At 48.0% G+C, this 15,681-nt stretch overlaps 1 protein-coding gene and 1 non-coding gene across 6 annotated transcripts in view; both read left to right on the top strand.

The window, feature by feature from the left end:
* Nucleotides 1-15,681, top strand: part of mast4 (microtubule associated serine/threonine kinase family member 4) — a 528,952-nt gene that overhangs the window by 125,087 nt on the left and 388,184 nt on the right. For all 5 annotated transcript variants that reach the window (XM_041186024.1, XM_041186028.1, XM_041186025.1 and 2 more), the window contains exon 3: nt 253-377. In XM_041186024.1, coding sequence (XP_041041958.1) covers nt 253-377 — 125 coding nt within the window. The remainder of the gene's footprint in view (nt 1-252; nt 378-15,681) is intronic.
* Nucleotides 6,859-6,965, top strand: LOC121277570. Its single transcript, XR_005942930.1, has one exon. It is a non-coding gene; the product is annotated as a U6 spliceosomal RNA (small nuclear RNA).

The raw sequence follows: 15,681 nt of genomic DNA, 5'->3' as shown, positions 1-15,681 counted from the left end.
CCAGTTATATATGGATTAACCATTGCACAACTGAGAACCATACCATTTGGTTTCTATTTGTACCTTTTGTGTGTACAACTCTGCTTGCTATTTATATTACTCCTGTTAAAAAAACCTTATCCTCTGTTATTTAAGGGCTATTAAAACAAATATTCAGATTCAGCTTGGAAAAAATGCTTGACCTATTCTTCAAAGAAATGTGTGGTGCTTGCTTAGATTGACTGCAGTCAAACATTTTTTTCAAAACCTCAGGAAAATATCTTCTTCCACCGGCTTCTACACAGCTATCATGGCAACAGACAATGGAAACGACAAATCTCATTCGCATGCACAGCCAGACATTGGGTCAGTCAGCTCCCTCCCTCACTGCTAGTTTGGTAAGTGCATCTTTTCTAGTTTTGTGTGTATTTGAAAAATGTAATAGAATAAGCCCTCGATAGGTTGAAGAAAACGGTACAAAACAATATAGCATTAATAGCTATTTGATTTATTTATTTCATATCTATTCTTTTACTCCCTTCTTTCCGCTCTCCCATCCCAATCATCTTGGATTCATATTCACCGAAGTGGCGAGTGGTTGTCAAAAAACAATTGAACTTGCATGTAAAGCCTGCATGTCTATTTTTGGGCCTCACAGGAAAGGAGGTTGGAACTTTGTACAGATTTCATCAGCATGAACTTACAGATATGAGTGTTGCCTCGGTTGGCATGCTGCTTTGCTTTCCACTAGCTGGGAGACTGTTTGAAGCTAGACATTAGGTGAGGAAACTTCTAAATTATATACATTCATACTGAGGTTTGCATCAAGAACACAATAATACAAAGACTTTGCGTTTACATGAAGCTGATGAAAGATGTTGGATTAATTAGTAGCACTGAAATAATATAATTTCATGAAAGGTACTACTTTTAGGGAATTGGATCCAGATGCTGAGGAGCGTGAAAAGGAATGGAGACATCACAGCCTAAACTTTAGGCCCTAAAGAAAGTAATCAGTAGCAATAAAGTATTATTTAATTCTGTTTCTTTGGGTCATCTGCAATTTAATTGCAAATATTTCACAATTCTTTTTCTTTCCTCCTCTTAACCTGAGGTTTAACAGCATAAAATGTGAAATGAGACATATTCATTATTGCTATTTCTTCTAAAGGCATTGTCCCAACTTCACTCCACCTTTAAGCTCCTGAATGTAAATGATCACAGGCCAAGTTACTATGGGGAAGCATTTTTGTCTTCAATTTCAGTTGAGGCTTATTTGTACTCTGTCAGTTCCCTGCCAATTAATCTTAAATTACCTGCTTAGATTTATGCTGCCTGTCACTTTCTGTCCTGGCCTTTGACAGGTGGATTGAGAAAATAACTTCAAACCGAACCATATAAGTAGGATAATGGGTTCAACCTAGTGAACTGTAAGACTAGGGCCAGGAAGGTCTCACACACAGTGCTTAACATATGGATAGAACTTCTGATTAGCAGAAGCTAACTCTGAAATAAATTATGAAAGAATTGAATGGAAGGAAGGGGGAGAAAACTGTAGAGCCGTTCATGGAAGTAGAATTTCTTTACATTCCATGGAATTCACCTTTGTGAAAATCTGAAAGGATTAACAATCTAAAATGGGATCTAACCCCAGCCTTCGCAGTTACATGCAAATTAAACTGTTGTACTGCAAAACTGCCCAAGTACTATAGATTTATTGTGGGTTAGTTGGATTCAATTTCTCCTTGCTTTAATGAGGAATGAATGGAAGTGATCCAAGTTTGAAATTTCCATTGTTGAGAAAAAGACTATTTGGCCCATTATGTCTGCTGGCTGACATATGTCTGAATCTTCCTCGGCTTCAAATATTTATCTCAGTGGCCTCCATCGCAAATACTCCCTGTGGCAAAGAAATCCATCCTGAATTGTGTTCGAATTTTCTTCTGATCCCAAATTAATTATCCCTAATGAATATTTCTCTAGCCAAAGAAAAATGGACTTTAGCTGCTCACTCTATCAGAGCTCTACATAATTTTACTAATATTTCTGAGGTTTTCTCTGTTCCAGTGGTACTTCCAATAGGCCAAGTTTCTTTTCATAACTGTATCATTGGTATCAGCTTGGCCAATTTATTCTGTAAACTTGATGATTTGGTTGCCCCTTCTATTAAGAATTGTCCAAAATTGCATGTAATAGTCCATGGCTGTGGCCTAACTATTGCCCTGTATAAATTTATCATTGCCTCTTTGTTCTTATAATGTGAGTCCCTTTTTATAAAACCCAGAATGCTTTGGACTAGTTATGGCTTAATCCAACTGCACTAGCAGTTTCAGGGAACAGTGCATTGAACCCCTTAATATCTAAGTTCGCCCGCATTATTTTATGTGAGGTAAAAGTATAAAAATGTGCTGAGCTGGTCTACGACAGCAATACATGTATTTATTTAACACCTTTAGTGTAATAAAACATTCCAAGGTGCTTTGCAGGGGCAATTACAAAGCAAAGTTTGGCACTGAGCCAAATACAACGGGTGATATTGGGGGCAGGTGACCAAAAGCTTGGTCAACTAGGTGGGTTTTATGGCGTGTTTTAAAGGAGGAAAGCAAGATGGTGAGGTATAGGGAGGGAATATCAGAGGTAACAGCCCAGGCGGCTGAAGGCAACGCCTCCAGTGGTGGAGTAATTAAAATTTGGGATTCTGAAGAGGCTGGAATTGGATTGGTGCACATATCTTGAAAGGTTACATAGGATATACAGCACAGAAACAGGCCATTCGGCCCAACCAGTCCATGCTGGTGTTTATGATCCACTTGAACTTCCTCTTATCGTTTCACATCTAAATTTACCATCGTAACCATATATTCCTTCTCCCTTGCATATTTGTCTAGTTTCCCCTTTACTGCATCAATGCTATTCACTTCAACCATTCCCCATGGGAGAGAGTTCCAGATTCTTTCCACTCTTTAGATGAAGAAGTTTCTTCCAAATCCCCTACTGGATTTCTTCTTCACTATCTTATATTTATGTCTTCTAGTTACGCTTTTCTCCACAAGAGGAGGTATTCTCTTTATTCATACTTAAAAAAAACTTTATTAATTTTAGTGATCTTTAGTTCACCACTCAGCCATTTTTCTCCAAGAGAGAAGACACCCAGCCTGTCAGTCCTTTCGTGATATTATTACCCACATATTTCTGGTTTCACCCTTGTAAATCTTCTCCATTGCCTCCTTTTTTTTTATACAGTATGGCAACCAGAACTGCACACAGTACTCTAAATGTGGTCAAACCAAAGTTCGATACAGGTTTGGGGTAACTTCCCTACTTTTCAATTCTATCTCTCCAAGTTGAACTGGAAGAGATTTCAGAGATTGAGAAGGGTGAGGCCATGGAGGAATTTGAAAGAAAGGATGGAAGTTTTAAAATTGAGGCATTGTTTACTGGGAGCCAGTGTGTACTCAGTGAGTACTGAGATGATGGGTAAACAGGATTTGGTGTGTGTTAGGACACGGGCAGCAGAGGTTTTGCTGACGTTAAGTTTACAGAGCGCTGAATGTGGGAGGTCAGCAAAGAGTGCATTGGAATAATCGAGCCTAAAGGTAACAAAGGCATGAATGAGTGTTTCAGCAGCAGATGAACTAAGGCAGGGGCAAAGACTGACAATGTTCTGGAGGTGAGAATAGGCAGACTTGGGGTTGATTGGGATGTTTGGTCAGAAGCTCATCTTCAGTCAGTTATAACGTCAAGGTTGTGAATAGACTGGTTCAGCCTAAGACAGTTGCCAGGGAGAGGGATTTAAGTCGGTGGCTAGGGAGTGGTGTTTGTACTGGGGTCTGAAGACAGTGATTTTCCGTGCCTAATCGTGATGGGCATGTTGGTGGTGATATTGGAGAATCTCTCGAAGGCCCTAGGCGCGCTTCCCAGTGATGTGAATCCAGGGAGCGATTGTCGCCTTCCATCCCCTTGCCTGCTCGCTCCCCCTACACCCCCCACCCCGCCCCGTGAATGGAGGGCTGCGTTTCCCACTGTTGAAAGTTGGGAACTTAATTTGAATGCACTTGCATGTCATTATTGTGGCCACACACTGGAATTACCCCCTTGCCACGTCAAATTTAAAGCCTACGTCAGCGCGATTTTACCACTGCGTGATTTACAGCAGCCATTAAAAGATGTGCACCAGGCCACCTGAACCTTGAGGGGAACTTGGAAATGAGTGCACACAGCTTTGCACACTGCTCGTGACGATCCCAATGCAAGGAAATGGCTCTGCGGATTCAAGGGAGGGTCACAGGTAAGTCTCCACAGTGATGGCTTTGTGGCTGGCATCTGATTTCGGGGCAAGGGCAACGGGGAAAGGGGGAGAAGGGAACCTCGGGGCAAAGGCGACAGTGCAAAGGTGGGGGTGGTGGGGGTGTTCATTTTAGCACAGACTGATGTTAGAATACAAACACATGCCGGGGGAGGGGGTGGGTAAGAAAACGGCCGGGCAAATGACAAAACATAACAAAGATGAGCGCTGTTCCGCAGCTGAGAATGTTTAGCTTGAGCTCAATTGACACGCTTAAGAGTCAGGCTAGTCAAGCAATTGTGCCGACTCAAGCAGCACTCATTCCTGACAGTGCCAATGATTGCTCCTCTAGTGCTAACCTTTTGCACGCACACTTCAGATTTGAATGAGTGATATGGTGCTGCAGAACCATTGCATGACTGGGCAAGCCTGAGGATCCTGTTGGGATAGGTGGCCATTGAATACTGACAGGGCTCCTAGTTCCTTGCATTATGTTTCAACTGACATTAAAAAGTGACCTCATGGTCCAAGCAAATCACAAATCTTTGGAGTGCAGATTAGGACCATACCTGAGATGAGAGTTCAGGATTCAGTCGAGTGACAAAGCTGTCGCCAATTGATCATGTGGTATGGGTGTAGGCATGGTGAACCATCATGCACACTAAACCATGGGCAACCATGTGGTGGCCTTGGCTTTCCGGCATGCCTTAAGGGGCCTTGAGAGACAGTTGCAGGTGATGACTTGACCAAGAACGGTCATTAGGAGAGGATTGCTGACCCTCACATCTCTGCCTTTGATACTGCAGTGAGGAGCTCATCAGGAACATGGGGTCTGTTGACCTCGCTGTCTGCCTCATTGCTTGTAGTAAGGAGAAGAATGCAACGGAGGTGCCTGGCTCGTTAAAGGGAGGAGCAGAACCCTGAAGACCAAGGGGCGGCATGGCCTCCTCTGCACGCAGAGGTTGAACGCCACAGCCATCGTTTGTAGGTGCATCACTAGACCCAGGGTCTGCATGTGCTGCCTGCAGATAAGCAAGAACCAGTGTCACCAACACCTGCGCATGTCAAGGGAACTGGCCATGCACATATGACATCTTCTACAGGATTTGGCACCACAGGGACTCAGAGGCCATCCACTGCCAGTGGTAGTTAGTTATCACCGTACTCAATTTCTACAGCAATGGCTTCACTGGGGACCTTTGCTGGATCTCATAAGCTTCCCCCCACAGATCTATCCAGGAGGCCACAGGCGCCCTTTTTGCCAAGGCTCAACCTTGTCAACTTCGACAGTGATCAGGCAAACCAGGAAGCAAGAACGCTGGGATTTGCTGAGATTTCCACATTCCCACAGGTGTAGGGTGCCATTGACTGCATCCATGTGGCTCTTAGATCTCGCTGGCAACAAGCAGTCCAATATGTCAACTGCAAAGCCTTCCACTTTCTGTGTTCAGCTGGTCTGCAATCATGACAAACCGATCATGCAGGTGTGTGCGAGATACCCTGGAAACATCACTGACTCGTACATCCTCAGCAGGTCTCCGATCCCTGACATCTTTCAGGGACCACACAGGATGCAGGGTTGACTCCTTGGGGAAAAGGGCTACCCACAAAGGACGTGGCTGATGACACCTGTGCGGTAGCCTCAGACTCCTGGTGAGAGAAGGTACAATGAGGCTCTTGCTGCATCCCAGAGTTTGGTTGAGTGCATCATTGGCATCCTGAAAATGAGATTCCGGTGCCTAGACAGATCTGGTGGGGCACTCCAATACACTCCCCAGAGAGTGTCACACATCATAATTGCTTGCTGCACGCTACACAACCTGGCAATATAAAGGGGGAGGACCTGGATAATGAGATGCCAGAGCTGCACATTGTCTTTGATGAGGAGGAAGTCAAAGGGGATGAGGTCCTGGAAGGCAAGGGTGCAGGCCATGAGGCCATTGCACTGGCCAGATGAGGCAGGCATACTCATGAGGCCTTCATTGCCACAAGATTCCAGGAGGATGATGTCCAGATGCAGTGAGGATACTCCTAAGATCTTCACCTTGCATCTGGGAACGTCTGCCACCTGTCTGGCTGAGGGCAGTGCACATAAGCTCTGTGAAGAGGCTTATATCATGGAGATACAGTGGGCACATGCACTTTCAGACTTGATCCTTTGGCAGACTTCTTCACCTGTTCTCTTCAGCACCACACCTTCACCTGTCAGGAATCGTGTTGAGATGGGAGTGGGGGATGGGCAGCCCTCCTCTAAGGTGCTGAGAGCACACAGAGAACATGACAGAATCCAATGACGCTTGGGTACGAGATCTTTGCAGCAAACACAGACCACATGGAGGTGCACGGATCACTAATCTGGGCAGTGACTTTGAAGCCAGACAATCACTGTGTTCAAAAGGTTACACACTGCACAGGGGAGAGGCCCTGGACTGTGACACTAGCCTTTCTTTTGCGCAGGAAGCAAGGTTTCACATCTGATTGACACAACACTGCTCATCATAACAAGGAGACATTCTTGGGACCGTATTTGCAATGGTCAACGTTAAGTACAAATGATTAACACCTGTGCCAATGTTATTCAAATACATCTTTTTGTGCTCGCTTCAGCAGCACATATACTAAAATTGGAACGATACAGAGAAGATTAGCATGGCCCCTGCGCAAGGATGACACGCAAATTCATGAAATGTCCCATATTTTTTTTCCTGGGGAGCGACTTCGCGGGGGTCCTGGGGGAGAGTATCGTTACCGGGGAGATGCCCCTTTTGTGGTGCAGGGCCGTGATTGTCCTGCTGCCGAAGAAGGGGGATCTCCGCCTTCTGAAAAACTGGCGCCCGGTCTCCCTCCTCAGCACGGACTACAAAATCTTTGCCCGAGCCATGTCTTCTCGGCTCGGCACCGTGCTGGACCACATGATCCACCCTGACCAGTCCTACACCGTCCCGGACCGAACCATTTATGATAACATCCATCTGGTCCGGGACATCATCCACCATTCCCAGAGGGCTGGTCTGTCGAGCGCCTTCCTGTCTCTTGATCAGGAGAAGGCGTTCGACAGGGTGGATCACGGATACTTACTCGGAACTCTGCGAGCGTTCGGGTTCGGGACGCATTTTGTCGCCCGGATCCGACTTCTGTACACCGCCGCGGAGTGTCTAGTGAAGGTTAACGGGTCCCTGACGGCGCCCCTTTGCTTTGGTAGAGGGGTAGGTCAGGGCTGCCCCCTTTCTGGCCAGTTGTATTCTATTTGCGTGGAGTCTTTCCTGTGCCTCTTGCGAAGGAGGTTGTCGGGATTGGTTCTGCGCGGGCCGGGCATCGGGGTGGTCCTTTCGGCTTACGCTGACGACGTGCTCCTTATGTTTAGTGACCCGGCTGACCTGCGGAGGATGTGCGAGTGCCAGGAGGTCTACTCTGCCGCTTCTTCTGCCAGGATCAACTGGGGTAAATGTTCTGGAATCCTGGTCGGTCAGTGACAGATGGATCCCCTACCCAAGGAGCTCAGGCCTTTCACCTGGAGCAGGACCAGCCTCCTCTACCTGGGGGTCCATCTCTGCCCTGCCGAGGAATCCTGGCCGGCAAACTGGCAGGAACTGGAGACGAAAGTCACCGCTCGCCTGTGGCGCTGGACAGGACTGCTCCGAGTGCTATCTTACCGAGGTCGAGTTCTGGTCATAAACCAGCTGATTGCCGCCATGTTGTGGTATTGGCTGGTCACTTTGACCCCTCCCCCGGACTTTGTCACAAGAATCCAGAAATTGTTAGTCGACTTCTTCTGGGACAAAAGATTGCACTGGGTCGCTGCTGAGGTTCTGAGTCTCCCGCTTAGGGAGGGTGGTCAGGCGCTAGTGTGCCTATGCACACAGGTGGCGACTTTCCACCTTCAGACCCTGTAGCGATACCTCTACATTGAGCCTCCTCCTAGATGGTGTGCCCTGACGACGTATTTCTTCCGTCAGGTGCACGGCCTGAATTATGACGCGCAGCTCCTGTTTATAGAACAGAGGGGCCTCGGTGGCTCCTTGCAGGCGTTGCCCGTCTTTTACCAGGACCTGATCAAAGTCTGGAATATGGTCACCTCGCGACGCAGCTCTCCCCCGTCAGGAGTAGCGGCTATCGTCAGAGAGCCGCTGCTCAGGAATCCGCCCCTCCGTCCCTCTCAGTGGTTGGCGGAGAGGAGGGCTGTGGCTGCCGGGGTGACTAGGATCGGGGACGTGCTGGGTGGCGGAGGACTGGGCTGGATGCCCCCGCAGGAGTTGGCGCGTCGCGTGTCTGTGAGTGTCCAGGTCGCAGCCGATGCCATCCAAGACCTGAGAACGGTCGTGCTCGGACCCGATGTTATTTTAGGTCTTGAGGTGGCCCAGGTGCGCTGTGGTCTTCCGTCTGAACGTTCCCCTGTTCGGACAGAATTCCACGTTGGCCCCAATCCCCAAACCCTCCCTCGGGTGCTGGTGCCCCGCAATATGAGTCGCCTCGGGGACATGCCCTCTGTGCCTTTTGGCACGACAAAGAGGAGCTTTTTGTACGGACTGCTGCTGCACACCTTCCATTTTCTCGCCCTTGTCCGCCGCCCGGACATGCCCTGGCGTGCCTTGTTGCCGTCCGGCGGCGGAGGCCCCCGATGGGAGGCCCTCTACGGAGGTGTCCTCCCCCTTTCTATCGGGGACCTGGGTTGGAGGGTGTTGCATTCTGCAGTCCCTTATAACCGAAGGATGCATAGGTTCACGGCCTCCCAGGACACCTGCCCTTTTTGTGGTCTTGTGGAGTCTGTGGACCATGCTTATATAGAGTGTGGTAGGCTGCACTCCCATTTTAGTTATTTGAAAAACCTGTTATTAATGTTTTGTTTGCACTTCAGCCCCACGCTCCTGATCTATGGACACCCGCTGCGGAAGGGGGTCGGGAAGGAGGAGGACCTCCTCGTGAACCTGCTCTGGGCCTGGCCAAGTTGGCTATTAACAGGTCCAGGCAGCGGGTGATCGGTGGGGGAGTCCCGCCCGATTGTTTGTCCCTCTTCCGCGGCAGCGTTCGCGGCCGGGTGTCCTTGGAGAGGGAGCACGCGGTGTCTGCTGCCACACTCGAGGCCTTCCGTGCTCGGTGGGCACCGTGGGGACTGGGGTGCTTTATTGACCCCTTTTATCACATTTTGGTTTAAAGTTGTAAGTTTCCTTTAAACTTTGTTTTTGGTTTTACAGCTGACCTAAATTAGGGGCTGTGCCTGATTTATCCCTAATTTTGTTAATTTAGTTTAATTGTTTAACTCGAAAAGAGTTACATCTTTTTGACCTTCCTAACCCTGCCGCTATGTCTTAGTGCTCCCCTGAAATCCTCAGCGGAGATGGAGGTGGCCTGCTGACTGCTGTGCCATTGTCTGTGATGACCTTGGCGGGCATCCTCTGGAGGGCCAAGACCTGGAGGGTCCCAGCGTGTTTTCGGGGTCCTTCTGCGTGACAGTGGCACCCTCCTTGGCCTGTGGAGCTGGAGCTCTTGGGGCCACAGGAAGAGGGGATTCAGATGCACTGGAGCCACCTGGGTGGATGGCCCTGAGGTGTGCACCTGCTGATCCTCCTCACTATGGGTGTGGGAGGGCCCCTGTCTGACGCCTTGAGAGGAAGGGCTAGCTGGATTGAGCTTGAGATACCTTGCCCCTCTCTCACATTGACACTGATGGACGCCTACAAGTGCCTGAGAAATCGAGAGCAGCTTTTGCAGCAGTGCAGGACCAATGTCCTGGACCAAGATCTCCATGGCAACCCCCATCCTACCAGTGTTGACCTCAGTTTGCTGGCATGTCGGCACCATCACCTCACACTGAAGGTGAACGGCCTCTTCCATCGTGCCTTCCAATCTGAGGAGTGCAGCGGACATCCCTTCCCAATGTTCCTGAGCTTGCCTTCGCAGCTGCAGCAACTGAGGTATGACCGGGTCCAGAGGCTCCTCATCTGACTCGGGCTCAGCAGATTTCTGACCACCCACAATCCTTCAAGTGCTGGCAACCTGGGAAGCCCCTGCTGCTTGGATCAGACAGTGCAATGTGCTCACTAGATTGCGACCCTGAGGCTACTCTTGAACTAGGTCCTACTGAGGTACATGTGTCTCTGCACTGGTGGAGGGCGTAGGTGAGCGCTGTGACAGGTCATCAATTTCGGCTTCGTCTTCCTTGGTGTCCTCGGCTGGAGTTGAGGACCTTGCTCAGGACCCCCCTTGGCTGTTTCCCAGAAGTGCCTGCGAAAACAAGGAGAGATAATTAGTGCATGCGAGGGGACTGCGGAACAGGGGAACTGACTCTCAGGATGGTTGTCCGATGGATGTTGTACAGCTGGATCCTCACTTGGTTGAGCACTGCTGACCTCACTGTCAGCACAGGAACAGTCCCGATCATCGCCGGCCAGCTGGATGGCTCTATTTTCAAAGTCTATGAGGACCTTGATGCCGGGCATTCATCCACCAGTCTGCCTCTCCCTTTTGTGTGCCAGCTTCTCCTGCATGAACACAGATGGAGAGGGTGTAAGCAGGACACCTGCCAGGCCAGATGAGAAGGATGCCTGGCATGTGTGGGTGCTGAGTGGTGTCATGGAAGGGACTGTGTGTGAGAGTAAATGGTGATGTCCCCTGAACTAGCAGTGAGTGACATCCCTGTGGATGTGTGATGGGTTTGTGAATGTGTGCGTTGAGAGTAATGAGAAGAATGACTTACTGGAATGGAGGAGATCATTCGTCCACTTACGGCACTGGGTGGCTGTCCACTTTTGGAGGGCGTTGGCACTGACCACTGCTGACAACGTCTCCCATGTTGGATTCCTTACTTTGGGTAAGATTCTTCGCCCAGAGCAGGGGTCGAGGATATTGCCGTGGGCCTCCACTGCATCCAGTAGGCGCCCGAGGGAGGCGTCACTAAATTTGGGGGCAGCATGTCTCCTCCCTTTGGCAGCCATCAGTTCTCAGCAGCCTTCTATCCTTTGAAGAGTGCTAGCTCTGTGCAGGGGCGGCCTTTAAATATGGTGCCCTGTTTACTGGAGGCCTGAGGTGACAGCGGGGCAGGGGAATCAGAGGTCACCTCGCCAGTGGTCCGATGTAAAACCCATGCCTCTCAATTTTTTAAACAAAGTGGCGCACGATATGGCGGATAAAGCTGCCATTGCCATCGGCGGGTCATGCCTCAATTTCCTTGCCCAATATCGGACTTAGCTGATTCCTGGGACAATTCCGCCCACTGACTTTGGCCTTCTCAGTATTTAATTAGTGAAAAATTCTCCTCACCTCGTACTGGATGTTGGCCAAACAAGTTGACAATTTAGACAGGTCGTGGTAAGGTAGACCTGGGTTCCATCAGTATGCGTGGAAACTGACATACGTTAGGATGATGGAAAGGATGATGCCGAGGGCAGCATATAGGTGAGAAACAGGAAGGAGCCAAGGATAGATCCTTGGGGGACACCAGGGGTAATGGTATGGGATTAGGAAGAGCACTATTGCAGCTGATTCCCTGGCTATAATTAAGTAGTTAAGAATGGACCCAGGCGCGTGCAGTCTCACCCAACTGGATGACAGAGATGTTGGAGGAGGGTGGTGTGATCAACCATATTAAAGGCTGCAGACAAGTTGGGAAGGATGAGGAGAGATAGTTTCTTTGTCACAGTCACATGGGATGTCAATTGTGGCTTTTATAACAGCTGTTTTGGTCCTGTGGCAGGGGCAGAAATCAGATTGAAGGGATTAAGACATGGATTTCCAGGAAAGATGAGCATGAATTTGGGAGGCAGCAAACACATCCAAGGACTTTGGAGAGGAAATGGAAATTGGAAATGGGGTGGTAGTTTGTTAGGATAGAGGGGCCAAGCATTTTTTTTTGAGGGGTGATGACAGATTTGAAGGAAAGGGGGACAGAACCTGAGGAGAGAGAACCTTTAACAATGTCCGTTAACTTGAGAGCCATGCAAGTAGGAAGGGTGTTCAGTAGTTTTGTAGGAATTATGTTGAGAATAATTGGTGGGTCTCATGGAGAAGATAAACTTGGAAATGGCATGAGGGAAGGTGGGGAGAAACTAGAGAGAGTCTGAGTTCAGGACTAGGGCAGGGACAGCCTTAAAGGAAGTTTGGCCTGGCGGGCTAAAGGAAGGGAGGGAAGTGGTAGAAGTAGCTGATCGGATAGTCTTATTATTACTGATAAAGAACTCCATGGGCTCCGCTTCCTTGTTGTCAGAGAAGACTGGGGAGAAGGGTTTGCAGTAGAGAAAAGAAAAATCACGATCAATTGGAAATATGGGGAGGAGAATATTTTTGACCAGCATTGGTATTTATATATAGAACTGGTTCAAAGTTCTAATATTACAGTAACAGAACTAGTCCCCAGCTCTGACTGAAAACTCCATTACGCTGTCCCTCACGCTGTCCCACTCTCTCACTCTCTCACAAACATTTCATATACATATGACTGCTTTTTGCCAACTCAGCTAGACTAAGATATATTTAAAGGGACTGTACCTGGAGACTTGAGAAAAAAATTTTCTTCTCTCCCTCTTTTCTTCCCCCCTCCCTCCCTCTTCTCTCACCCCCCCACCCCCTCCCCACCTTCATTCTACTCTCGATATATAAATACAAATACTGAGTTCTGGTATTACTGTTGACTCTTTTTGACAATCTTATTTGAAATTGATTGACAGTGTCCTATTTTCATTTTTAATTCAGTAGTAATTAGTGTTCAATATTTGTTAAAGTTTTTAACAATTGGTGAGGCAATGTAGTAGGTTAAAATCTGGTTTCGCTGACCAAAGCATTGGCAATTAGCATGTTGATAGGGAAGGCAGTCACCCACATTATGCTCTCATTACCATTAAGAGCAACATCCAGGTCAAAGAGCAAGTTGCCTGCCTGTTTATTAAAACAGAAAGTGCTGGAAATACTGGACTTAGCGGGTCTGGCAGCATTTGTAGAGAGAGAGACAGACGGTGGGATATTCCGGCCCTGCCAATGGTGAGCATCATTGTGGGTGGGGCAGGAATATTTGAAGAGCGAGCAAAAGCCAATTGACTATGGCTGCTCTCCAAATTGGCCCGTTCCGCCCATGGCGATAACCGCTGCTGGCGGGGCCCGAAAATCCCAGCCAGAGTTATAGTTTTGAGTCAAATATGATTCTTCAGAACAGTTCTGAAGTAGTCATTTTCGATGCTGTTTCTGCCTCCACAGGTGCTGCCAGACCTCCTGAGCATTTCCAGCTCTTTGTATTTTTTATTTCAGAGTTCCATCATCTGCCGTGTTTTGCTTTATTTTGATGCGTGACTTGTTTGATGCCCGATTTGAGAAACCTGCAAACGATAGGCTACCAAAAAATGTTTACTAAGTATGGTGTTCTGTCCAAAAAAATGCTCAGAATTTGAAGTATTTCATGTTTTCGCAGAGATATTTCGCTATATTCTAAATGGACAATGGAGAGCTTGAGTAGACATTCAGCACAGAGGGGTTGAAGTAGGAATTGTGAAACTCTATTCCTGTTTAAAGATATTCTTGTGTGACTATTTGGACTGCTTCCTTTTGTCTGCCATTGATGCCCTACAAGTTGTGATTTGTTTTCTGTTATAGGCCTGTCTCCACTGTACACCTCCAGTAGCATTGAAAGCATTGATGGAAAATTAGAGTAGATGGGAGTCCACTTCAACGAGTTCACCTATGCCAACACATTTTATTTGAGAATTAGCCTTCAAACTTGCTTACATTTTTGCTGCTTGAACTATTATTAAATACTGTCAATCCTAGTTGGGCAGTGGTGGGGAGAGAGTGTCTTACAGGGCAGGGTTGGTGGTGTTGACGGTGGGGTCCTGGGAGTAGATCTCTGGGTACTGGTGATAGGTGGGAACTGTCACACTCAGAGAGGGGAGTGGGATGCAGAAGGGTGGCAGGTCCAGGGTGAGAGTCTGGTAGGTGAAGGGCCTCTTCAAGTGAGTCACTGAGGGAAATAAGGGAGGTGGCTCAAATAACAGGAGGGTCAGGGTGGGCATGGGGACAGTAACAGATGTTGGCTGTGCGGGGAGGAAAGGCACGTGGGCAGAGGTGGATTGTGATAGGGTCCGGGGTAATGGGGGAGGTTCAGGGGTGACAGAGTGGAGAGGAATTGGTGATATTGGATGGATCTATGGTGATGGGGGCAGTTGGTGGATGACATAGAACCAGAGAAAATAGGAGCAGGAGAAGGCCTCTCGGCCCTCTGAGCCTTCTTTGTCATTCAGTATGATCATGGCTGATCCTCTATCTCAACGCCATACTCCTGCTCTCTCCCCATACCCCGTGACATCTTTAGAGTCTAGAAATCTATTTCCTTCTTAAATGTATTCAGTAACTTGGCCTCCACAGCCTTCTGTGGTAGAGAATTCCACAGGTTCGCCACCCTCTGAATGAAGAGGTTTCTCCCCATCTCATTCCTAAATGGTCTACCCTGTATCCTGAGACCGTGACCGTTGTTCTAGACCCACAGCCAGAGAAACATCATCCCTACATCCAGTCTGTCCATCCCTGTCAGAATTTTATATGTTTCAATGAGATCCCCCCTCATTCTTCTAAACTCCAGTGAATACAGACCTAGCCAACCCTATCTCCTCATATGACAATCTTGCCATCCCAGAAATTAGCCTAGTGAACCTTCGCTGCACTCCCTCCACAGCAAGTATATCTTTTCTTAGGTAAGGAGACCAAAACTGCACACACTACTCCAGGTGTGGTCTCACCAAGGCTCTACACAGCTGCAGTAAGAAATCCTAGCTCCTGTACTTGAGTCCTCTCGCAGTGAAGGCCAACATACCATTTGCTGCCTCAACTGCTTGCTGCACCTGCATGCTTGCTTTCAGTGATTGGTATACAAGGACACCCAGGTCCCTTTGTACATCAACATGTCCCAATCTACCACCATTTAAATAATACTCTGCCATTCTGTTTCTCCTACCAAAATGGATAACTTCACACTTATCCACGTTATACTGCATTGGCCATGTATTTGCCCACTCACTCAAACTGTCTAAATCACCTTGAAGCCTCTTAACATCCTCCTCACCACTTGCATTCCCACCAAGTTTTGTGTCGCCAGCAAACTTGGAAATATTACATTTGGTTCCCTCATCAAGATCATTGATATATATTGTGAATAGCTGGGGCCCAAGCACCGATCCCTGTAGTACCCCACTAGTCACCACCTGCCATTCCGAAAAAGACCCATTTATTCCTATTCTCTGTTTCCTGTCTGGTAACCAATTCTCAGTCCATGCCAATATATTACCCCCAATCCCATGTGCTTTACTTTTGCACACTAAGCTCTTACGTGGGGCTCTATCAAATACGCCACATCCACTGGTTTTCCTTGATCTATTCTGCTAGTTAAGTATTCAAAAAAATCCAGTAGGTTTGTTGAACATGATTTCACCCGGGAGGATGGA

The sequence above is a fragment of the Carcharodon carcharias genome, chromosome 4 (genome assembly GCF_017639515.1).
Source record: "Carcharodon carcharias isolate sCarCar2 chromosome 4, sCarCar2.pri, whole genome shotgun sequence".
Lineage (NCBI taxonomy): Eukaryota > Metazoa > Chordata > Chondrichthyes > Lamniformes > Lamnidae > Carcharodon > Carcharodon carcharias.
This window is presented reverse-complemented; position numbering and strand designations above follow the sequence as displayed.